The sequence below is a fragment of the Diabrotica virgifera genome, chromosome 8, assembly GCF_917563875.1.
Source record: "Diabrotica virgifera virgifera chromosome 8, PGI_DIABVI_V3a".
Lineage (NCBI taxonomy): Eukaryota > Metazoa > Arthropoda > Insecta > Coleoptera > Chrysomelidae > Diabrotica > Diabrotica virgifera.
Window position 1 is genome coordinate 175,503,284 of NC_065450.1, and position 27,638 is coordinate 175,530,921.

General features: G+C 33.0%; 1 protein-coding gene across 3 annotated transcripts in view; it reads right to left on the minus strand.

The window, feature by feature from the left end:
• Positions 1-27,638, minus strand: part of LOC114328931 (probable E3 ubiquitin-protein ligase HERC1) — a 240,144-nt gene that overhangs the window by 171,503 nt on the left and 41,003 nt on the right. For all 3 annotated transcript variants that reach the window (XM_050659505.1, XM_050659504.1, XM_050659503.1), the window contains exons 6-8: positions 26,620-26,926; positions 16,210-16,513; positions 4,508-4,970 (exon numbers count right to left, since the gene is read on the minus strand). In XM_050659505.1, the coding sequence (XP_050515462.1) occupies positions 4,508-4,970; positions 16,210-16,513; positions 26,620-26,926 (1,074 nt within the window). The remainder of the gene's footprint in view (positions 1-4,507; positions 4,971-16,209; positions 16,514-26,619; positions 26,927-27,638) is intronic.

Sequence of the window (27,638 nt, forward strand, 5' to 3'; positions counted from 1 at the left end):
AACCACAACTTACTATAAGTATAAAATTATCAGTTATGTAATAGATGGTCAAAATGTTTGCTTTCTTGCGCAATACACAAGTGATTTTATCTTCAAATGATTTGCTTACATTATTTAACATAGGTGGTGTTACAGACGCAAAAGCGTTCGAAATTCTTAATTTCATATCATCTGTAGTTGTAGCAAAAGTAGCATATACAATATTTTTAACATAACCCCATTCATACACGGATGTTTATATTATTGATAGTTACCACACCGTACTGTCCTAAAATGACAATGTCATACAATAACATTAATTAACTACCTACATCTTTTGTTTTAAAATCGATTTACAGATTAAGAATTTAAATAATTGCAAATTACGCAAAAACTATGAGACCTAGGTATCGGACATCCATACACCATTCGAAAGAGGTAAATCTGTTTAGTATAATTATTTATTAATATACATGGTGTTCCATTTAAAATAAGCATAATGACATATTGAATAATCCAATAATGAAATTGTAAATTTTGAACACTCTGTAAATAAATGCGCAATAATCAATCATGGAGTGCATTCAACCAGTATCCCGCTATTTAAATTTAAAAGTAATTTTTTATAATTTCTTAAATAACTTGAGAATAAGCCTTCCTTTAAAACTTGAAATTCTAAGAAAAGTCAACATAACTCAGAACACTCTGTACATAGGTATAGCCTTATAAAACTATAACTTATTTTTTGCGGAAAATTAAAAAATGCAATAAAATACAAAGTATTCCATAAGAAAAAATACAACTTTGATACGTCGGCATTTATTGGGACACCCTGTATATTTCAAAATAATTTTAGAATGTAGCTTTTATCAACTTACAACCTATTAATTTTTTACCAATCTTTTACCATTTCGCTGTAATCTTCCGTCCCGTTAGTGGTGACTCACCCTGTATACGTGTATTTATTATTGGGGAAATTGTTCCCAAACTGAAGTGTTTATATTATATTCAATGTTTATTTAAACCATAATGCCATCATTCCTATGCTTATAAAGGGAAATTTAGCTAGTTATTACATTTACAAAATAATGGTGGGTTAGTGATTACCACAAAAGACAATTTTCAAGTTGTGAAAACACAGAAAAAGCCTTGTTCTTGGCAACTGGTGACTTCAAAAATGTTTCGTATGTGCATGCTTAGATAGGCAATGTCATTGTTCTGTCTATAGTAAATAAAAATAAACATTCTTCAGGCAATGTTTTCTCTTTATGTACTGAAGTAGTGGACTTCAGTTATCTTTTATCGAGCTCATTAAGATCTTAACCACGAATACCTTGTAAAATGAATTTTAAAAAGTCTGCTTGATGAAAGCTTATATATTTCCAACTGATATACCTTGGTAGATCTATGTAACCATTACAGCCCAGTAAATGAAAGTTTTGGAGTGTAATTTTCAGGGTCAACTTCGAATTGCATGAAAATTTGGAGTTAGGTTCTACTTACCCTCAACTTCAAAGTTGAACTTATTATGTTATTTTATTTTAATAAACGCTCTAGATTCAGTACATCGAAAAGAGATAGGTACAAAAAAGACGGTTGGGGATGTTTTCAGGATTTTAACTATAATTTGTGACGTTTCTGGTTTGTTTACTTTTGTGGCTGTCAGTCTGTTGAATTTTTTGCTGTTTTAAGAATTTTTGCATTTTAAATTTTTGTATATTACACAAATAGTTGTTTTCACAACTGATTTTATATTGGAGTTTGAAATTTTATGGTAAGGTGCATTTTATTTTCCCACTAATTTTTACAACATAGAAAGCTAACCTCATTCACACAGTTAAGGAATGGTTGGAAGTTTTCGCCAAAGTGAATAAAATGATAAGAAAATATTTTATCATATTTTTGTTATAAATTGTTAATTAATCACTAATGATATTAAATAATTTGTTAAACTACTTCAAATGTAGCTGTAATTCTGCACCAAAATTTTAAAGCAAAACTTACATTTGACATTCTATTTATTTGATAACGTCAAATTTTTTAATATAACCTGTGATCGGAACAGTGGCCACTTTCTGTCACTTGCTGTTGCGTGGAATAAATTGCCGACTTATTTCGTATGCTTTAAATGATGACGCACGGGTAAAGACCCCTGGACTCAACTGTATAATAGGTATTGTTTATATACTCTGTATGTTTGACCGGTTCGAAGTGCTATTTTTGAAAAAATTTGGTTTTATAGTAAAAACAATTTTTCTAAAATTTTTGCAAAATGCCTTTTTTTCAAAATAACTTAAAAAGTATTGTGATATTTTAAAAATCTCAAAGAGTAAAAATTTGTAGTTTTTGCTTTTATAAATATTTTAGTTTTATTTTGTTTTTCTGTAAGAAAAAAATTAGTTAAGATATGGCTGTACAAACTTTGAATACCCTCGTGATTAATGACTCGTTCAAGCCCTTTCAACTACAACCCTTTCAAAAATAAACACTTTGAACCGGTGAAACTTACATATCATATAAAAAATACATACCAAAAGTAAATTGTTTGTAAAACGATAACGATTAATTTAATTTTGGGGTGCTAAATAGGGGGCGATTTTTACGAGTTTTTTTACAAAAAAAAGTGGCCAACTTTATTTTGAACGTAATTCGCTTAGTTTTGATGCTAGAAACTTTTGTAAAATATAAAAATAAAACTTTATTTAAACACTTTAAAAAAGTTTTAATGGATCTTACCCGAAAAGTGTTTCATCTTTTGGTTATTTCACGTTAAAATAGTAGATTTGGAATTTGACGAATAAGAACGTATTTTTCATGAGCTACAATTTTGCTTTTATTGGTTCTAGAAACCCCATAAATACACCATTTTTTTCGTTTTTTTTATATGCTACATTTTGCTAGGAATATTTTTTTCGATAAAATACCTATATTTTGAGTTATTTGTGAAAAACAGCCTGAACACGTTTTTTTTTGTTGAAAAATAAACATATTCACTCGTCAATAACTAGAAAAGTATTGAAAGTGATTAAACTCTTTATAACAAAAGTTGCTGAGAATTAGTCACTTTATCCATTTCCGGACTTATTTTAAACGTATGTTTCACCCCGGATATGGGGATGTTTTCACTCCCCCCCTTGTAAAAGCAACCAAGGGCACAAGTCCAACTTTGAAGTGGAAGGGTAAGGTTGTAGTAGAATCTAAATCCAAATTTTCATGCAATTCTGAGTTAACCCTGAAAATTACACGGTATCGCCGTATTTCACGTTCATTTACTGGGATATTAATACAATTTTTCTAATAACCTCATTTTCTACCCTACATTTCAAAATTTCCATTCAAAACCAATAGTTTACATTTCTACTTACAGTGTCTCTCCTCTTTCAAATATAAAGGAAAAGTCAAACAATAAGGAATGCATGTAATTGTGCCATATTCTAAATTTGAAAAAATATATAGGGAATCATCAGATTTTTTTGACGTGCCTGACATGGCATTCCTATTACAGCGGGCATTTCATTGGGTAGAATTAGTGACGAGTTTATGTGACGTCATTATTATACTTGGAGAGATTGTAAATGGTAACTGACGTCTGTCATAATATTGGAGGTTAAATATAATGTCAAATTATTGTTTTCAAATTATACTTTATTTATTTAGTTTATATTTTAAGGACAGTTTATTTTTTAAACCTTTCCCTTCCCTATCCTTGATTGGTCGATTAGGTTCGTAATATGTAGTTTTGTTGTATGGTAGGTTTAGTTAGGCGTTAATTTTAAGAAATGTTGCTGGCTAAATTGATACATCTCCCAAAACGCCACACAAGAAGAAGAAAAAAAATATACAAATAAAAATTTTACATAACCTTATATATTACAACATGACTTTGACCCTTATATTACAGATAATTATCTTTGTTTCACACTCTTAAAGACAAAGAGAAACAGTGTAGCCGGTAGCTGTTTTGGCAAAAATACATACGTTTTTTATTTGGCAACAGCGCTTTCCTGCTAAACTTAACGGTAGCAAAAAAACTAATATATGAGGAAAAATTTGTTCAATTTGTTTGTCGTCAAGTTTGTACTGGTAGGTTATGATGTCATTAAATCTATGACGTGCATTCCTAATTGTTTGACTTCTAGGTTACAATACGATATTTCATACGATTGCCAAAAGGAGCCTGTACCGCCATTAAGAAGAACAAAAAAATACACTTTCTTCAAATAAACTTTTTTATCCCATGCCTAGATTTTGTGTCACATTGGAACTACTAAAAATCGATTTTCTATAACAAGAAATCCAATGTGACTGACTTGGCAACATTTAGCGTGCCTATGAGTATAATAATTATTGTTTTTGATAGTATGATGTCACTGTCACTGTCGTATTGCCGACACACTGTTGTCCCACTGTTGAAAGTTCGCATAACTTTCGAAAAACAAAAATATTGATGACGCGCTACTGTTTACTACTGTTAATGATTTTTATATCCGTTTATCATTAATTTTCATTAAAAAAAATTAATACTTACTGGAAGAATTTTTCTCTCCCCTCAGCAATTCTCTTGGCAGCAATTGATTGAATTTATCTATGGGATCCATTAATTCCAACAAAAGCGGATACATGTTTTTGATATACGCTGCTGGTATGAGTAGAAGAGAATTCAATATTTTAAACAGCATAGCTCCAGTAGCCGATTCTAACAGAACATTGTACAGCAATTCTAAACTAGACGGATACATTATAAGTATATTAGCGGCCCTCTTCAGTATTTTTATGGCAAATTGGAACACGTGAGATACGTGACTTAGAAACAGGTCGTTTTCTTGGAAGGTGAACTTATGTTTCAATGAAGTTGTGTAGTGAGCTAGCATGTGGTCTTGAAGGGAGGAAAGAAGTCGTTGGAGATTGTAGATTTTCGAATTTCCGGGGCTTTGCCATTTTAATTTGGTAGTAATGGACATATAGTTCAAAATGCTCTGCAGAGTTTCCTCCTAAAAAAATTATTTTTTTTTATTTATTTTTATTTAATTTCGTCCGAACTACTAGGGATATAAACGACAACAATAGAAAAATACATATTAAAAATAAACAGAGATTACAATATTAAGTAAATACATATGTACTATCAAAAAGGATACCTGAACAATTTGTGATACAAAGTAAATGTCTTTTATGCCTATATCCATTAAAAACTTTATGAAATTGTTGATATTTTTATTGTCTCTAAGAAGCTCAGATATGTCCCTGGCAAGGTTGAGTCAAATACTATTGACTGTAATACATCCAACTCCCACAGAAATCTGGAAGCATGTTGCCACTAGCGCCACTGTCGGCTTGAGTTGAACTACGTTTTGACAACGTAAAATTTGACGTAAACATTCAAATTTAATTTTTGAATAACGAGCTAATTTTGCTAAATTAAATTAAAATAAAAATAGTTCAAACACTTATACAAAAACAATAATAAAGCAATTTTATAAATGTAAGGTTAGATTGCTCTGGTTATCCTACTCATACCGCTAGATTGCGCTATTTTTTTGCTTCCTCAAAATTAATGGGAAATATCAATAGTTGTATGTATTACAGTCTATAGTATTTGGTTGAGTTTATTTGCTGGTATACAGTAGAACCCCGCAAATCCGAACTAATTGGGGGGACAGCCTGTTCGGATTATCCGAAAGTTAGCCTAAGAAGCTAACGAAGATGATTTTTAAAAGATTTGGACTGCCACCGATCCCTTTATGAAACGTTATCCGCACGTTTATGCCTCCAATATTCTAAAGCTGAAAAATATTTAGATTACTGAAATATTAAATCGCTAACGCCAGTAGTTTTGTTTCGTCACGGGACATGGGAATTCGGTCATGTAAATGATTCATTTAATTTGTAATCTGGATATTGATTACACTATGTTCCTCATGTTTCTTATCTTTTTCAATGTTTTCGATCATAGTATACCATGGGAAATGTGTATTATGCACATTCCTTTATTGATTGTGTTTAGTCTTCGACGCTTTTATTCACCCATTAGTGTTGCAGTGTTTAATACTGTAGCTAGCATCTTACGTAATTATTTTCTCACATAATAAACATGTTTTTAAATTTTTATTTTGAATTTTTAAATTTTTTTTTCACTTTCCGTTGGTTCGGATTTGCGGGGTTCTACTGTATTTGACAATCGGTTAAGATATGTTTTATTGTTACATTCGTTTGACACTGGTTGCAGTATGGAGGATTATCTCTAGTTATTCTGTAGAAATGTGTATGACGGGTGTGACCAAGTCGGAGTCGAGTGAAGATAACTTGTTTTTTCTTAGGTAACGAAAAGGCCTGTTTTTGTAAAGCATTGCCTTTAATTTGTTTTAGTTTTTTCGGAATGATGCGACCATTTGTTTTGCCACGCACAACTAACTACGTTTTTAAAACACAATTTAACATCAGTTGGCACTATTTTATTTAGATGAACTTGTTGCTGCTTCGTGAGCTAGGCGGTTCACAAACTCGTTACACTGTACTCCAATATGAGATGGAACCCAGATTAATACCACGTGTTTGTTCTCTTTTGCAGCATGTTGAAGTTCTTTATGAATGTCTTTATGAATAGGGTTGTTGGAATATATGTTTTAAATGTCACAAAGGGCGTTCATTGTGTAATCTCATTCATTGTGTTCAATTTCAATTTCATTCATTTCGTTCATTGTGTAATTTCTCTGGTTCGATTTGTTAATGTATTTTAAAGCTTCAAGGATTGCATACAGCTCCGCATTGGAGATAGTTCAGTTGTAACACATTGCGTGCCGCGTCCCTCATATATGAGAGATACAGATATTTTACCGGGGGCCACGTCGCTCATTTTTGATATACAAGTATGTATGTGTATACTGTATTCCGTGGATATCAGTGGCCCCTGAGACTATTATCCCGATTAAAGCGTGGCACGCAATGTGTTAACTTTAGCATTATGGGTAAAAATGATTTTGCTTCTACGACTATTATTTATTACAACTTTGCAGATAAGATAACATTCCGATGTTTGATGCGCCTTAAATTTAAATAAAAAAAATATAAATAATATTCCGTAGATGAATTTAAACTTGAAATTGTAATAATTTTAGTACTATAAATGTTTTATAGTACATTTCACGAATTTTCGACTATTTTAGATTAGGGATGAAAGATTTTACTAGAGCGGTCCGCTATGCTAAGAAAGTTAATAGCAAATTCTTCCAATATTTGAAACACTGTCGAAGATAAGCAAAATTACGGTTTTAACTTATAATGGATTTGATATTCATTTAGAGAAATATACAATTATTAGTGCAAAAATAGAAGAAAATTACAAATTCTATTGTTTAGTGGTAAGTATTTACTGATAAAACAATAATAACAAAAACCCTCTAAAAAATTTAATGAGAAAATTAAAACAGATTATTCTTTACGTGCCATCTCCGCGATGGAGGTTGGCAATCATCATGTCTATTCTGATCTTAGATGCTGCTGCTCTGAATAGTTCGATTGATGTGCGTGCATCCGTACCATTCCCTCAAGTTACGCAACTATGAGATTCTTCTCCTTCCTTTTCTTGCCCTGGATTTTCCCCTGTATAATTAATTGAAGTATGTTGCATCTCTCATTACGTATAACATGCCCCAGGTATTGTAGATTTCGTATCTTGATGGTTTCCAATATTTCCATTCTTTTGTTGCCTCTTCTCATAACTTCGTTGTTTGTTACATGGTCGGTCCATGATATCTTCAGGAGTCTTCTATACACCCACAGTTCAAATGCTTCCAACTTTTTAGCAGTCGACGCGTTAAGTGTCCATGCTTCTATCCAGTAAAGCAGAGTCGAGAAAATATAACATCTTGCCAGTCCAACTCTCAAGTCTAAGTCAAACATATTACATGAGAAATATTTTACCGTTTCACGAATTAGATCCATAATCATAATTACTGTCGTTGGTATCTTCATTTGGATTTTAAATAATCACTGGGTCAAAGAATACATATCTCTCACAAGAACCGACACGGACGGCGATTCTTTTGTTGTTAGCATGTACTTAATTTTAGTATCGAGTTGGCAAGTGTACACGCGAGTACACTGAGAAACGTCTCGCACATTTCTGGCGTGTATCAATAAAATTTTAGTTGCACTGAGAGAAAGGTTGCATGCAGGGCCGGCTTTTGTTGACATTCTTAATATGGTGGAATTATTTTTGATTTACAAAAGGTTGCAAATACAACACAAAGTAATGGTGAGAATTATGTTGATTAAAACCATGGATAAAATACCTTTTTTATCCTGATTTTAGCATTGAAAGACCAATAATAAAATATATTATAGTGGCGTGACATTCACTAATTATTCTTTTTGGCTTATATTGATACAACGATACAAAATATAATTTGTTGTTTTCACCAATTTTGAAAAAGTGTGAACAAGTTGGTGAGAATTTGAACGACTTGGTGTGACCTAATAGGCTGTCTGTCCGTCCGACCGCGAACATAACTCCTTCAGTCACTATACCAGGTAGAATAACAAATGAGGTGTCAAATGAAAGCTTATAATCCATGGATGGTACTCAAGGTGAGACATTTGACCTAGACTGTCTGTCCGTCCGACCGGAGATGTAACTCCTCCGTCACTATACCAGGTAGAATCACAAATGAGGTGTCGAATGAAAGCTCATAATACATGGATGGTACTAAAGGTGGGAAATTTGACCTAGGACTTCCGGTTTTAGAAATGCGACCGGAAGTACTCTTTTAAAGTCACCGCAATAGCACAAGTGATATATTATTCGACGCGCATTCGCAAGACGAGAACAAATATATACTTCTGGTTTCATGACTGTCTGTCCGTCCGACCGCGAATACAACTCCTCAGTTACTAATACAGATAGAATGACAAATGAGGTGGCGAATGAAAGCTTATAACCCATGGATGGTATTAAAGATGAGAAATTTGACACCGGACTTCGGTTTTAGAGTTACAACCGTAGGTATTGCTTTAAAGTCACTCAAAATATGATATGAATGTAAAACAAGATGACAAAATTAGTAAAATCGTAGATCAATCGAAGCAAAGTTACACGAAGAGTTCCAATATCGACTTCCAGTTCTACTTTCGATTACTTTGGGTGAAAACCTAGGACCAATTACTTGTTTGTCGAGGTATTTCCTAATTCATTATATTCGTTATTTCGTAAAATAATCGAAAAATAACAGCCGTTGTAACCGTCACGGAATCCAATTCTTTTTGGATGACAAATGTTCGTGATCAACAACAAGAAACTGTATGTTAAAATCGAATGTCAATATTTTCAATTTTTATTGTCTTGGAAACCAGCCAAAACATTCCGTACATTCCAGCCAAAACCAGCCAGTACATTCTTTAAAGTCGAATATCGGGGTAAATAAATAAAAAACCAATAAGTATTGTACTATTTTATTTCTATAAATATAAAGATGTAATAACTGAAAAAATATATATAGTATACAATAAAAACTAATAAGCAATGAAGAAAAGAGAAAAAGTGATTTTTTAAATTAATATATTAATTAATATATATATATATATATGGAAACGTTTTGATCATTATGGTCAGAAGCTTTTATATTCCATATGAAAGCAGCCTTTAGCTTTTTTTGTTGGAACGCAAGTATAATCAAGAGAATGTAAACCTATTATGAAGAGTGTATTGTCAATGATCAAGCATTAACTTGAATGTTGAAACAATTTCAAGTGATATTGGATCAAACTTTTTGAATTAGTTAAATTATATAATGTTACTCCTGAAAATCCTGAATTTCAAGTAGTCAGTCATAAATTGTTTTATATATTTGACCTAAGTTATTGTTTTATACAAACTACAGAAACAATTTAATGAAACATAGTTTATTAAATTTAATTTAGGTTTGCTGATAAAAGTACTTTATGGAAGTTTTTGTGAGTATTGGATCCTCAACTTTTTAAACACAGCACGTGGCTTGTGGAATGAACACATATAAAATATGACTTTGTGCTCTTCCTGCAGATGCATTTGGTACAGTAGAGGTCAAAGAAAAGTTAGAGAATTTGTATGATATTTTAGATTCAAATTCTTTGTGAAATCCCAATAAATACAAAATTAATTTTTTATACGATAGTTTATAGTTCATGAAAAAGCTTAAAATAATTAATTCACATAATCAAGATATCTCAAAAAGAATTAAATTGTATAAATGTTGGAAAATAACAATTAATAGTTGTAGGCTATACAGTGCTAGTCAAAAGTCCGTACCCCCCCTCGTATCTTTTGAACGGTTATACATATAATAGTGAAATTTGGAGGGAGGAAATAAACGGACGTACGCTTCTTAACTAGTCATGACAGGTGACGTAATAGTGACAGATGACTTTACAGCGCCACTGTGACAGATCATTTTAAATGGGACTTTATGGCAAGTGACACCTCATTTGAAAGGTATTGATAATACCTATTCAGTCATACTACTTTTTTTGGGTTTAATTTGATTTTGATTTTGGTGAATAAATGAAATAAATATAACTTTGTAGTTTCGCATTTAATTATTAAAAATTCAAATGTCCGCCCATGGTTATTTTGTCAAAAAAGTTGACATTTTTCAGCTCTCTAGTAGTTTTTACGTCAACGTCAACCTTTTTGACAAGTAACCATAGGCGGAGGTTTGAATTTTTATTAATTAAATGCGAAACTACAATTTTATATTATTTCATTTATTCATACAAATGAGTTTAAACTCAAACAAAATTAGTATAGCTGAATGGGTATTTTCAATACCTATCAAACGAGGTATCGCTTACCATAGGGTACCATTTAAAATTATCTGTCACAGTGGCGCTGTAAAGTCATCTGTCACTTTTACGTCACCTGTCATGACTAGTTAAGAAGCATACGTCAGTTCATTTCCTTCCTCCAAATTTCACTATTATAAGTATAACCGTTCAAAAGTTACGAGGGGGGGTACGGACTTTTGACTAGCACTGTATAAGAATATATATATAGAAAATAAGTCTATACAAAATACTATGAGCTACAAACTGATACAAAAACAATATATAGTATTTTTACTACAAAAACGTTATTACGTAGGTTAAAATTTTTGACGTAAGATAACTGTCAAAACATTAGAATGTGACTTTTCATTATTGCCGTGTTTATAATAAACATGGCAATAATGAAAAGTCACATTCTAATGTTTTGACAGTTCTCTTACGTCAAAAATTTTGACCTACGTAATAACGTTTTTGTAGTAAAAATACTATACTAACGCCAAGCCAAGCCAAACAAACAACTGTGACAACAAACGCCGATCCTGTACAAGACAAATGTCACCAAAATTATTTGCTATTCATACAAATTGAGAAATGGCCGATCTGGCACATGCGCATAAAAATTTAGTTCATAGATAATCCGTTTGTGTCGGTTCTTGGGAGATATGTATTCTTTGACTGGGTTCTGGATTATTTGCTTCTATATGATTTTCAAGCATCCAACATTCTTCTAACTTTTCAAATTTCCGCACACTTTTTTCCCAAATTGTAGTAGTAGCAGTACTCAATGCATATTAGCATGTTTCCAAAACTGCTGTGTCAAGGTTTCTACATTATCATGCACTCATCGTCTCCGGCACGTAGCGTAGTCTCCGAAAAACCTGATTTTACAAAGAGGTGTCTGATACTATACGCTCCGGACAGTATGAATTGTTCATATTTAAAACCATTAAAATCAATATTTTTCGGAAACTAACCGCTACGTGCTGGAAACGATGAGTGCATGATAATATGTAGAAATCTTCACTGTAACCGTTACGTTCAATATAGTTATTGTAATAAGTTTTGTATATATTCCCCAAATATGTTTAATGGGATTGAATTCACAATGCTAAGGAGGCAGTCTTAACACATTATGTCCAAAACTATGTATAGTCCAAGTAATGAAGCTTAAAATAGGACAAAACCTCGCAATTTTTACAGAATGGATCAATTTGCTTGAAAATTTGAGAATAAGTAGTGGATAGTCCAAGGATCAAAATCAAAAATCCATCTCGGGGTGCAAATTTTTTATTATATTTTGACCGCAAAAGTTGGTAAAAACATTCATTCTAAGCAAAATACATTCTCTACATTTTTTTGATAAAATCAATAGTTTTCGATTTATTCGCTATCGAAAGTGTTTGTTTTATATCGAAAAAATCAATGTTATTAATAAGTTTTCTGCTAATAACTCCAAAAGTTTTCGTTTAATCAACACAACTTTACTTAAACAAAATGTACCTTTTGAAAAAATAAACAAAACCGTTTTTTTTTAATTTTCTTTAAGACCAATAGTAATCGAGCTATACTTTATTATATGTTAGCTCTTCTTCGTTAAATGCTAAATATTGTAGTTTCAATGTCAAAAGACGGGAAAACTATGCATTTTTCGAGGATAACTTGTTCAAACTAATTTAAAGTATTTAAAAATATATATCTCCAGAAATAAAAAAAAGTCTCTAGCTCAAAAATTAAGTGACTTATAATGAAAAGAATGTCAGTCTCTATTTTTTTCAACGAAAAAACGATCGGAAGCAACCTCCTAATTACCACCCTAATTAAAATTAGTCATTGACCTTATTTAGTCTTCTTTATTTATGTATTATTACATACATACATACATACGTAATCGATGATCCTCTTATACCGTAAGGTGTCGAGTTACAGTCGGAAAAATGAAAGAATACCCATGAACGATCACATCAATCACTTACTTTGTATTTGCTGTCTTCTTCTATAACAAACATTTGTCATTTATAGAAAATGACAGCAAATACAAAATAAGTGATTGATGTGATCGTTCATGGGTATTCTTTCATTTTTCCGACTGTATGTATTATTAATAGGTTCTAGAAGTTTGACCGGCTTAAAATGATTAGTTTAAAAAAATGGAGTTAAAAGCGAATAGCAAATTTTTGTAGTTTGGAAAAAAATGGCCTTTCATCAGAATAGAAAGATTAGCATCAGAGAAAAAATGTTTAAATATGAAATTGTAGCTTATTTAATTCCCAAGAACCTGGTTGGCAAAAATTTTTCCTACGGCAAAAATTGAGTGAGCTATTGACAATTAAAACTTGTAATAACATGCAAAAACCACCTTTACCAACCCTTTAAAAATCACCTCTTTTTGCGACTGAGGATTTTAAAAAATATTTAATATTAATAGGCTTATAGATCTTGTAAAAACCTACAAAACTCTTTTTTACCAAACTTTCTAAGTTACGGTTAAAAAATCAATATATTTTTTTGAAAAAAAAACAAAAGGAGAAATCCAATTGGAAGCATAATACTGTAAGTTAGCGGTGTTTTTAGTCATTGGCCTTATTAACTCTTCTTTATTTATGTATTATTGATAGATTCTAGAAGTTTGACTGGCTTAGAATGATTAGTTTTTAAAAAACTGGAGTTAAAAGCGAATAACGAATTTTTGTAGTTTGGTAAAAAATGCCATTTTCTTCAAAATAGAAAGATTAGCATCAGAAATACGAAAAAATGTTTAAGTATGAAATTGTAGGTTATTTAATTCCCAAGAACTTGGATTGAAAAAAAAAATTCTACGGCAAAAATTGAGTGAATCGTAAATCGAGTATATCGAAAAACATTGATTTTCTCGATATAAAACTAACACTTTCGATAGCGAATAAATCGAAAACTATTAATTTTATCAAAAAAATGTATAGAACATTTTTTGCTTAGAATGAATGTTTTTATCAACTTTTGCGGTCAAAATATAACAAAAAATTTCCACCCAGGAGATGGGCTGGCAACCGCCCCCATGGTAAAAAGCGCCTTTCGGCATCATACAGATTTTGGTCCTTGGACTATCCAATGCTTATTCTCAAATTTTCAAGCAAATCGGTCCATTCTGTAAAAATTGCGAGGTGAAAAGCTTCGGTTCCTGGACTAGTATAATCCCGTCTACTATAAATATTTTGGGGTTTCCATTCCTTTTGGCTAACAGTAATAATTCCAGCTTGAAAGAATACTGAGGAAATAAAATATTTTCATTCCTTAACCATCCTTTGATTTTATATACTGTCCAGGAATTTGTTGGTTTCTTATTTAAAATTTTCGAATCGTATGGGGCATTATACAAAACTATAACAGATGGTTCATGTAAACTTGATAGCAATTTTTCTTTCAACCATTTCTACGTATTCATGTTATCGTGATAATCAGCCGATTTTGATTTTGGCGAAAACACAAGAACCGTCCTTTCAATAAAAGTATGTTTTCCGCCCCCATTGCAATATAATGTCTCTTTCCCTCAGTATCGGTGTGTCTTATGGATTTTATGATCTCGTCTTATCAAATCAGTTTGATTCCATCTTTAGCAAAAATCCACGTTTCGTCTAAAGAAACAAATGAAGCGTGTTGTATTTTAAAATTATTATAGTTTCTTAAAAACTCGATCCTTCTGTGCTCGACGTGCATTCGATTTTGAACCTAAACCCAATCGCTATGAAAAGTCCCAGATACTTATCCTATAAATTTCGAATGTATTTCTGTCTTTTAATTTTTTTAACACCGTCCCTACAGAAACGTGTTCTTTCTTTTCACGTATTATATATACAATGTCTCGAATTTTAAACTTACAACCCTCATGAAGATCTTTAGTTTTAGGTATGGTATAAGTTTATATTGTGCGAACTGTACTCCACTATTTACACTTCTTCTGTTTTTCAAAACTGACTTGGGTTTTATCATACTAATCCACAATGCATCACACACGCGTACGGATCGAACTGGTTGCAAAAGGCCTCGATTGCCTTTTTCAGCAGTAAAATATGCGTGCAAATTAAATATTACTTGATTTGCACAATGCACAAACAAACTCTTTTCAATAAATATCTACGCTTATGTTAATCCCTCAGGGGTTACTGATTAAAAGTACATTAAATTCTAGGTAAATACTAATCTGGTTGTAAAAATATTTTGCAGGTTTAAAATATTAAAAATTTGTTTAAAAAATCTAATTCATATTCATAACCTGTCAACAGGGAACTGTCAACATGTTGAGGAAAAAAGGTAAAACTGCTAGGCAAACAAACATTTCCGCGTAAAATGTGCAGTGGACATGAATTACATCAAAAGTAGTTACTAAAAATACAGTTGAGTCCACGAGTCTTTACCCGTGCGTCATTAATACCTGGCGAGATAAAACACATACTTTTTATCTAGCATCATTCTCTTCCACGCATGAAACTAATGGCAAACCAGCTGCCGCCTGTTATTAAGTAAAAACACATGTTATTTTTATGAACGATCTAGGCTCAGTGCATTGAAACGAGATAGGTACAAAGAAAGACGAATGGGGATGGTTTCATATATTTTAAGTACAATTTCTGACGTTTTGGTTTGTTTACTTTTGTGGCTGTCAGTTTGTTGACTTTTTTTGCTGTTATTTTGTCGAATTTTTGCATTTTGAAGTTTTCTATAGTATACAAACAGTTGTTTTCACAACTAATTTTATATTGGAGTTAGAAATTTCATGATAGGTTTATGTTAGTTTACGATAAATTTTGACAATGTACAAAGCTTACCTCATTGTTGACACAGTTAAGGGATGCTTGTGTTTAATGTTCCGCCAAAGTGAATAAAATAACAAAAAGAAAATATGTTATTGAATTTTTTTATAAATTGTTTATTTATTTATTAATCAATAATAATAAAATGATTTATTAAGCTAATTCAAATGTAGCTGTAATTATGCACCAAAATTTTAAAGCAAAACTTAAATTAGACATTCTATTTATTTGATAACGTCAAATTTTAAACCCGTGATCGGAATAATACCCACTTTCTGTCACTTGCTGTTGCGTTTAGTAAATTTTCGACTTATTTCGTATGCTTTTTAAATGATGACGCATGGGTGAAGACTCGTGGACTCAATTGTAACTTATTTTTAATACTGTAAAAAAGATCATAAATTTTTTTTAAATTTAATTTAGAAATCACTTGTTTCATATTTTCATTACTAGAGTAACTTACTTTCGTACTTCTTATGTTGTACCTTAGGCTGGACCATTGGCTGTCCAGTGTCTAGCGATAATCCAAAACAGTCGTAAGCTCGTGAAATATACTTTAAACTGGTTACAAAGCGAGGTATAATTTAAACAGTATCACACGTAAGATATAAGTTGATGGAATTAAAGATCAAGTATTTTAACTTACCGTATTTTTGGTGAATGATTTTAGCAGAGTGTGCATAAGCATCCCAGTTAATTTCAAGTCTTCTACTTTTTCCGGAGTACTACTATAACCTAATAACGCAGCTACATGTATGGGATCTTCTAAACTACTTAAAATAATTCCTAGAAGCATCTGTTGACCTTGCGTCAATTGATTGCCACTAGATAAATGCAGGTGCAGGAATTCTACCCTCTCGTTTAACTGGGGTAGAAGAAGAGGAGCCCCAATATTCAGGACTTCTCTGGCAGTGTTGTGTATATCTGAAGGTGCATCAATATCAACTAACCTGAAATTTCATACTTTTATATAGATAAATATACTACAGCAAGAAACATATAGATATCTGGTCGAAGTCAAACAATAAGGCTCGCACGCAATTTTCCTCTTGTTGCCATATTTTAAATTAAAAAAAAAACATAGTATTGGATATACAGGGTGCCCCAAAAAGATTGACCCCCCGTTCGTGTACACAATGTATAATAGACCAGGGCGGATCTCTGTGAAAAAACCTCTATCTTTGGATGTAAGAGGTGGCATTCGGATTTTTGCTGATAAAGTTAGGTGACAACTTCAATAATTATAATTGACTTGACTTATGCTCCTTCTCAAATATGCCCGGAACATTAATAAAACAAGCTGAAAATTCGAGCATTATCATAACGAAAACTTTGTTTATTTACGTATTTAAATTCATAATATGAATTCATAATATAACACTGCCTGGGTAATTGCAGGGTGGATCGAGTAGCTCTGCGGTTACCACAGCCGGTCCCAAGCCCGGATAAAATGTGGAGGGTTGATCGACAAGGTTAGCAACCTACCAATCGGAAAAACGAATACTGCTCAAAGAAACAATGTGAAGCCTCGGAACCGGACTGATCATATGAAGACGGCCATGGCGAGAAATAAGGACAAAAGAAAAACATTGATGAGAATTACCACATGGAACATCAGATCACTCAACACTAGGGATCAAGAAATCACCCAAGTATTAAAAGAGAAACAAATAGATATTTGCGCTCTACAGGAAACAAAAAAGAAAGGAAAAGGACAATCAAGATTAGGCGAATATATATTAATCTACAGTGGAGTAGCAAAAGAAAACAGGGCCAAAGAAGGTGTAGCATTACTAATACATCAAAAATACCAAAATCACATCAAAGAGTGTCAATATATATCAGAAAGAATTGTCACGGCAAAAATTAGAATGGAAAAGGAAGACCTGAACATCATCGGAGTATACGGCCCAGAAAATAACAAGCCTCAAACAACAAGGGAAATCTTTTATGACGAATTACAACAAGTAGTAGATCAAGTTAGAGGGAAGATAATAATACTTGGGGATTTTAACGCTCGAATAGGTAACCAAGTAATACCCGGAATTAAGCAAAAACACAATGAAAATGTTAAAAACGAAAATGGAGAACTGATGATAAACTTCTGCACAAATAACGAACTTAGAATAAACAACACATTTTTTGACCACAAAGACCAACACAAATATACATTCAATAACACCCGTGGACAAAGATCTATGATAGATTATGTTGTAACCAACAGAGATATACATCCATCAAAAATAATCGACGTAAGATGCCTCAATTCAGCAGATGTAGGTAGCGACCATAGCCTAGTATTATGTAAAATAGGAATCACTATGAAATATTTCATACCTAAGAGGGCAGCACCAACACAAACAAAAATCAAAGTCGAAGGACTACATACGGAATCCACGGAATACTTATACAGGAAAAGAATATCAGAGAAGATTACTGAGAATGGAATATTAGAAAACGATATCGTCGATGAAAGCTGGCAAAAACTCAAAGATAACATAATCGACGCTGCAACATTATCACTTGGAGAGATAAAAGTAACGAATACTCACATATTAAAGAAGAAAACCCCGTGGTTTAGAGAGGAAGTTAAGATAAAATGTGAAGAAAAGAAACAATACAGAACAAAACAAACACAACAGGCATACAACCACTACAAACGAATCAGAAATGAAACGAATATTTTAGTGAGGCAAATAAAAAGGGAGCACTGGCAGAGTTTCTCAAAACAGATGGAACACGACTTCTACGGAACACAAAAAGAAGTATGGAGAATGATCAGAGAGCAAAGGAAGGAGATGAACGAATTAATAAAAGCGAAACACATTCAGAAGGAAACATGGGCAGACTACTTCCGATCTCTATTTGCTAAAGGCGACGATAATGAACCACCAACACCTGAAGTTACGACAAACGAAGAAATAAACATCGAGGAGGGAGAGGTAAAGGAAGCATTAAGAAAATTAAAAAATAGAAAATCTCCAGGAGAGGACAGAATATCGAACGAACTCCTAAAGTACACCTAGAGGACAAGATCTAACTAAACAACTATTAAAACTAATACAAAAAATAATAGAACAAAACAGAATACCACAAGAATGGAGATCAAGCATCCTAATACCTCTCTTCAAAAAAGGAGACAAATCAGACCCGGAGAATTACAGAGGGATTAACTTATTAAACACAACATTAAAATTAACAACATTAAAAAAATTAACAACAAATTAAAAGTGATAACAAACAAATTAAATGAAATTATAACATTAGCAGAAGAACAACAAGGTTTTAGGTCGGGAAGGTCATGCACTGACGCTATATTTATAATGAGGCAAGTTCAAGAGAAATCGTTGGAATACAACAAACCTGCATATTTATGTTTCGTGGACCTTAAGAAAGCATTTAGCAAGGTCACATTAAAGGACGTTATCCACTATATGGGGTTATACTCGAGAGAGGTACCCCTAGGAATAATTAAAACGATAGAAAACATCTACCAGAACAACACAATAAAAGTAAAAGTGGAAGATGAACTAACTGACCCAATTGAAGCCGGCAATGGGATAAGACAGGGGGATTCCTTGAGTCCTTTATTGTTCAACCTGATCATGGACGAAATAATAAAAAAAGTAAGAACTAAAAAAGGATACCAAATGGGAGAAAAACAACTTAAAATAATCTGCTATGCGGACGATGCAATACTAATCTCTCAAAGTGAAGATGATTTACAACGTATGCTGCACCAATTCAACATAATCGCCAGAAAATTTAACATGTTAATTTCCTCAAAAAAGACAAAATGCATGGTTATAACAGCAGATCCAATAAGATGTAAATTGGAGCTGGAAGGCCAGATAATAGAACAAGTGATGGAGTTTAAATACCTAGGCATCACACTATCTAGCTACGGAAGACTCGAAACAGAAGTGGAAGATCAAGTGAATAGAGCAAACAGAGCCGCAGGTTGCCTGAATGACACAATATGGAGAAATAAAAATATCGGAAAAGAAACAAAAGGCAGAATTTACAAAACAGTCATCAGACCAATAATGACATGAAAACCCTTCGAAAAATCGATGGTAAGACTCTATGGGACAGAGCTAGAAGTACAGATATACGACGGAGATGCAAGGTGGATAACATTAACAACTGGGTAAGAAACAGAAGAGTAGAATGGAATGACCACATAAGCCGAATGACAACAAATAGGGTAGTCAGGACAGCGAGAGACGGTTCCCCAATAGGAAGACGATCAGTGGGAAGACCACGAAAACGGTGGAACGACAACTTACTAGAGGCACATTGAAAAAACAGACAGAGTCATGCCTATACAAAAAGAAGAAGAAGAAGAAGAAGAAGAAGAGAAGAAATTCATAATATGGAAGATTACTATTACGAAAAGTTATTTAGAATTAAAATTATGTTTCAATTTGCAATTATATCATTCTAATTTAAATGTTGTGAACTATAAAGATACTTTACTCAAAATTCATATTTTTTATATACCTCGTATAAAATTAATAAAATTTTATATGTGATGGCTGCTGCATCATAAATCTTAGACCATGAAGATATTTTTATGAAGAATAACTTTTCTTCGTCAAATTAAAAATGCAAGAGTTATAAATGAAAATGATGATTTAACATAAACCTTATTTTCGTTTTCAGCACCATCAAAACCCTATGTTAGACGAAAATTAGCCATTCACCACACCGTGGTCAGTATCTTAAGAAATAAGCGTTATTTTAAGAGTGCCACTCGTCTATAAAGTCACATAACTTTTTTCTTATTGCATACTTTGACTTGAAATTTTCCAAAAAACTTCTTCATGAATTATATTTTATTCCTGTGTTGGTGAAAATTATAAACTAAAAAGTTTGTCACTCAACTTTTGTTGTAAAACCAACTTATTTTATTTCATTTTAAATATGTCCAACTGTTATATTTTAAAACTTATATAAGGAATTGTAAATGCATGTATTTGCTTTCGAAAACAACTGGTTTTCGTTCCCCTAATGTGAACCTTAATTTGTTGTTAAGACTAGTTTTTTCCGCCGAAATTGTAGCAGTCTTACGATGACCTCTCTGAGGTAAAGACAACGAGTGTTGTTTCGCGCCTCTGGTGCAAAGGACCCCGCACAAACCTTATGGAAAATAGGTCCCAGTGGATTTCGTTCATACTTTGGGAAAATACTCTTTGAAGCATGCTGATAAAAAGTTCTCATGGGCACAACTCAATCGTATGAAGGATTTTCAAGATATAGAGGCCCAAACTCGGAAAATTATAAGATTTACGGGGTATTCCAATTCCGTGAGTTACTGGTTATTTGGAAACATGTAGAAGTTTGGATCAAGGAAAAGTACTAGTAGTCTAGGATTTTTTCCTGGCTATCCAATGGCGACCTTTACTTTGACCTTGACCTTCAACGGACGTCATCTTCTAGAGTTTCGAGGGTTTTAGGCATTCAATTGATATAAACAGATTACTCATGGGCCAAAAAGGATCGCTAAACACGAATATGCCATCAGAATTGCCCTCCGGATGACGTGGTGGCCAGGGCCTCTGCAAGGGACGTCATCTTCTATAGTTTCGATGGTTTTCGGCATTTAATTGGTGCAAATGAATTACTGGAGGCTTTTTTGAGGTCGCTATACACGAATATGCCACCAGAACTGACTCCCGAAGCACCTGATTTCCAAGGTCAATGAAAGGGGCTCCTGGAGTTTCGAGGGTCTTTGGTACTACATTAATGAAAACGGATTAATTATAGGTTTTTGGGGTTGCTGAATACGAATACGCGATCAGCACAGATACAGGAGCACCTGGTGTCTAAGACAGGTTATCTTCTGGAGTTTCGGAGAAATCAAATGGATTACTCTTAGGTTTTTGGGGTTGCTCTTTTGGATTACGCTTTGGTGTGTGTACTCACTAAGTGAGTAATTTAAGTACTCAATTGTTTTAATTATTTATAAAAAATATAAACTCAATTTATATCTGACAATGTTTTTCCTTCATTTATTTTAATATCGATTTACTACATTCTATTTTGATAGTGGTATTCATCGTGGCCACTAGATACTCCACAGTCTTTTATCTAAGTCATATTCGTGTTCAGCAACCCCAAAAACACAAGAGTAATCCGCTTGCATCAATTTAGTACCGAAAACTCTCGAAACCGCAGAAGATGACGTGCCTTAGGCACCAGGTACCCCGGTGTCTGTTCTGATGGCGTATTCGTGTTTAACAGCTCCAAAAACTAATGAGTAATATCCATCTGCATCAATTTAATACCGAAACCTGTCGAAACTCCAGAAGAAGACCTGCCTTAGAGGCACCAGGTGCTCCGTGGATCGGATATGATATCGAATTCACGTTCAGCAGCCCCAAAAACCTGTGAGTAATCAGTTTGCATTAATTTAGTACCGAAAGCTCTCGAATCTCCAAAGCATGACGTGCCTTTGGCACCAGGTTCTCCGATGTCTGTTCTGATGGGGTATTCGTGTTCAGCAACTCCAAAAACCTATGAGTAATCCGTTTGCATCAATGCAGTACCAAAGACCCTCGAAACTCCAGGAGCCCCTTTCATTGACCTTGGAAACCAGGTGCTCCGGGAGTCGGTTCTGGTGGCATATTCGTGTTTAGCGACCTCAAAAAACCCTCCAGTAATTCATTTGCATCAATTAAATGCCGAAAACCATCGAAACTCTAGACTCTATAAGATGACGTCCCTTGCAGTGGACCTGGCCACCACGTCATCCGGAGGTTAATTCTGATGGCATATTCGTGTTTTGCGATCCCAAAAACCCACGAGTAATCTGTTTATATCAATTGAATGCCTAAAACCCTCGAAACTCTAGAAGATGACGTCCGTTGAAGGTCAAGGTCAAAGTAAAGGTCGCCATTGGATAGCCAGGAAAAAATCCTAGACTACTAGTACTTTTCCTTGATCCAAACTTCAACATGTTGCCAAATAAGCAGTAACTCACGGAATTGGAATACCCCGTAAATCTTATAATTTTCCGAGTTTGGGCCTCTATATCTTGAAAATCCTTCATACGATTGAGTTGTGCCCATGAGAACTTTTTATCAGGATGCTTCAAAGAGTATTTTTCCAAATTATGAACGAAATCCACTGGGACCTATTTTCCATAAGGCTTGTGCGGGGTCCTTTACGTGGTTTGAAATGTACCGGTCCTTTGTTATTCGTTAACATTGTTTTCACTAAAACCTTTGTGTGTTCACACCCCCGAAGTACTATAGATATTATGTTAATGTTTCTATAAATAAATCTCTATGTATTCGGAATTGCGATAAGTTATCAATGTTAGAATCAGCCCTTATTTCATTACAGTACAATTATTAAACAAATTATCGAAGGAATTGTCTTATCAATTATCTTATTGTGTTATCAATACTCCAGTGGTCCTTAATAAATATTTTGGAGTATTTGGATGTCCATCCACTACTCTTAAAAAGGTGGAAAGCTTGGCATTAAATGCCCTCCCATCAACTTTTTTAAGTAAACATAAAACTAACGAAATCTGACGACAAAATGTTTAAAAATTAACAACTCCTCTTTTAATTTGTTTAAACAGTTTGAATAAAGCACATTGTTATTTAAATAATTCAAAGATGACACAGTCAAATTTTCAAAAGGAAATATTTACAGCGATCAAAGATACAGCGAGGTAAAGTCGAAAAATAATTAAAATTGATTCTAGAGTCAAGATAAAAATAAACTTCATATTCAAATTCAGCGGTATCGAAAATATAAAGAATCACTAAAATTGGTCATTCATCTTAAAGTTGATTTTCGTGGTCGGTATAACGTAATTTTAGGAGTTGCTACCGCTCGCCTAAAAATGAAACAGTCTATTTATCATTAAAGGGGAGGCCGTATATTCGTACAAACCTTTGTTATTAACCTTTCCGTGACCTTGCGGGGTATTTTAGGTACCCCAGATGCAGTTTTGTTTATATAACTCTTGAAATCAAAGTTTCAGTTGGCACCGGAAATAAAATCACCAGAGAATATACATGTGTTTGATCGAGTAGGACATAGCAATTTAGAATTTTTATGGAAATTATTAATATGGATGCACTCACTGCCTATATTATATTATATTCACTAAAAAGTTTCCTGATTGGAAAGGTAATGACTGAAGTAGACGAAGGATTTTTTTACAAAACTTGGCACAAGAACTTGCACTCCCAAATATTTTAAACCAGAAATACAATATCACTAATTTTCAACAAAACTGTAAAAACTGTTATAGATTTATTTCTTTCTTTCTAACAGAAGTACCACAGTTTCAGAAACCGCTATATGGATTCAACATTATAAAAATCCAAAATGCAGCTCTTGTGCGAGATCACAGGATGGAAAGGCTAAAATATTATGTAATACATTCAGATAACCCATTTGCAGCATGCGTCGAGAAGATAGTAAAACATTTGTATGCACTGACTATAAAAATAATGAATAAGAGCAAAAATTCTAATAAAAGGTCAAAATAAAAGAAAATGTACATATTTTAATAATAAAATCGAATTATATTTCAGTTACTTAGTGCTTTATTACTTTAATATAGAACTTTCCAAACAATAATGTCTAATTTAAATGAATTATTAAAGTATTTTAATGGGGTACCATAGTTACCCCGCACGGCCTGAAAGGCACGGTTCCGGAAAGGTTAATACATTATTGCTTTCAAAATATACTCAAATTGTATTTTTAAACATCTTATTTATTTTATACAATAATTAAATTCACTATAAAATGTCATTTATATTTTATTAATAGCTAATTTAAAATTTAGTTTGACATTCACGAAGTGTCAAACTTAAATGTAAATACCAAAAAATATCCTGTGCTTTGCTTAACAAATTCAGATTAAAACTAGCCTACTTACTAATAACAACGATTTCAGATGACGTTTAGTGTGTCGGAAGAAAATAAAAGGATTGTGACGTCACATTTTAGACTTTGAGGTCGGTTATCTCGAAGATGATTAGAGATATCGAAATGCCGTTTTCAGATTTGAATTCAGAAGACAAAACTACATAGGAGTCCATCGGTAAATCGGCTCTAGGTATTACAGGAGCGGCGACGCAATAACACACAGACTTTGCGAATTTATAAACGCAAAGTTTTCGTTGCTTATAACTTTAAAACGATTCATTTTGGAACAAAGTTGTAGCAAAATAAAATAAAGATAATTAAATTTTGTATAATATACCACTGGTTAAAAATGTCTTAAATTATTACCCTTTCTGCAAAATAGCAATAAATACAAAATAAGGGGGCAAAATAAGCCTGTTTTTTTTTCAACCACTTTGGTTTCACTTAGAACCTTCGTAATTTGCTTAGAGAATACTTATAACATACTTAAACCTTCCACCAAATTTCAATAAAATCGACCTAATAGATTTTGCATAATAAATTTTCAATCTAATTTTTTTTAAAGTTCAAATTTTTTAAAAACCTTCTGAACCAAAAGTAGACCATTTAGAAGTTTGCCAATTTTTTTACATATAAACAGGCGTTCTACATATCTAATAAACTTTACAGAATTAAAATCGGATGTTTTAAGCAGCCTCAGCAATGTTTTAAAGTTGTAAACAAATTTTTGACTTATAAACAAATAGAATATCTCCGTTACTATTATATTAAATTAAATTCACAAAATGAAACTAGAAAATACTCGGTACGGCGCTCATTTTAAAAGTAAAAAAGTTGTATTCTGAGAACTAGCTCCTGAGATACAGCCGGTTAAAATAAGCGTCGTACCGAGTATTTTCTAGTTCCGTTTTGTAACTTAATTTAATATACGAGTAATAATAACGGAGATATTCTATTTGTTTATAAGCCAAAAAATTGTTAAACTTTAAAACATTTCTGAGGCTGCTTAGATAATCCTATTTTAATTCTGTAAAGATTATTAGATAGGTAGAGTGCCTGTTTATTTGTAAAAAAATTTACTAACTTCTAAATGGTCTACAAATTTGAACTTTAAAAAAAATTAGATTGATTATTTCATTCATAGGAGATTCTGACCAATAGAAAGCTACAGAAATAAAAATTAAATTGATTATTTTTTAATGATTTTATCTTCCAATCGTATAGTAAGATATTTGATCACGTGTTTAATTATGTCCAATCAGATTAAAATTATACGCAGAATTATCTACTGTAGAAAATTACCGATAGAATTTTTTTTAAGTAGATTGTTTCTGTTTAATGGCAACCAGTTTCCTACTTTTGACAACTGTCACATTTAAGAAAATATCCATAATATACGTATTAAAAAATAATCTTACGAATATCACACGACAGTAAGAATAAATAAGAAAATAATGCTTCATTTTTACTCAAATTTGTTGTCATTGGGCAATATACACGAGAGCCTGCAGGGCTCGAGTGGCTATTGCCAGACAAAATTTTCGAAAAACGGTCGCATTATTTTCAATTTATTCTCACTCTCTTGTGATATTATACCCGATAATTTTTGATAATTTCCCGTCGTCAAGTATATTACATCAGATGCCCTTCGTTGCTATGAAAAAAATACATTCAGTGACATTAATGACAATTAATGCTTTAAAAATTATAAAAGTGATGACTTTCAACCGTCAAATATTTATAACAACTGTTTGTTTAGTTGTACTAATTTGTACTTACATAAATAAATTACAATAAAATTTTGGTTTTGAACAGTTTTATTCATGAAATAATCGCAACAAATTGAACTCGATCTCTAAAATTAATATATAATTTTTGTCCTCGTGACACTTTGACATAATTTCACTCGCCTTCTACTCGTAAAATTAAAACTGTCAAAGTGTCACTCGGGAAAAATTCAATAATTTTAGAGCTCTTGTGCAATTACTACTGAAAATTTATTATGCAAAATCTATTAGGTGGATTTTAATGACATTTAATGACAGGACATTAATGACCTGAGGTGGATGTCACCTCTCACATCCACCTCAAAACAGATCCGTCCTGGTCTATAAACACAGATAAATTTAAATCCATAATGAAACTGCGATCTTACCTAAATAATACAGCTCGTAGAGCTTTGGCATGAGTATTCAAAACACTAGTACTTAAATTTCCATTTATACACAAATTCAAATGTGTACATAGAAGCTTTAACGTCAATAAGACAAACCGTTGGTGCTCTTCGGCCGTTTTAAACGGCTGCGGAGGCGCAGTGTACTTAAAACTGACTGTATACTTCTCTAAAAATACTTTCAAGGATCCAAAAGTGTTCTCGTGTAAATCTAAACAAAACGGTCGGTGTTTTGTTGCGTGGGGGTTTTCCGCAGGAGTGGAAGTCCATGCGATAGAATGAGATGTACCTAAAACAGATATTTTTCTCAAAAATGAATAACCATTTTCAATTTCGTTGCAACACGAAACTACAGCCGCGACATATTCTAGTCCAATCAGAGAGTGCTGCAAGCACCTCTACCGGTTTCGAAACTTATTAGTCTCTCATCAGGAGGCACACATGCTGCTCTCTCTGACCCAACCAGGACAAACCCCGACGTGCAGTCACGAATTGCAACAAACGAAATGGCAGGGATGCCCTAGCGCCAACTGCTAGCAAAAGACTCAATTTTTAATCTAATAGTACATAAAACAACACCAAAAATGTTGCTATACATCCTACCAGATTGAAAACAATGGGAACCCTCTCTGGTTACACCTCCGAAGCTTCTACAATTTGCAAGCCATAACGGATGCTGAGACTAAGGAAGATGAGGAAATTTTACAATTTATAATTCACGTCCCATCTGCTCAGCGCGGTAAAGTTCCAACGAGAATAGTTCCCTTCGACTCCATTTAGAGTAAACATGTAAATCAAAAATGAATAACCATTTTAAATTTCGTTGCAACACGAAACTACAGCCGCGTCATATTCTAGTTCAATCAGAGAGTGCTGCAAGCACCTCTACCGGCTTCGAAACTTATTGGTCTCTCATCAGGAGGCACATCTGACCCAACCAGGACAAACCCCGACGTGCAGTCACGAATTGCAACGAACGAAATGGCATAGATGCCCTAGCG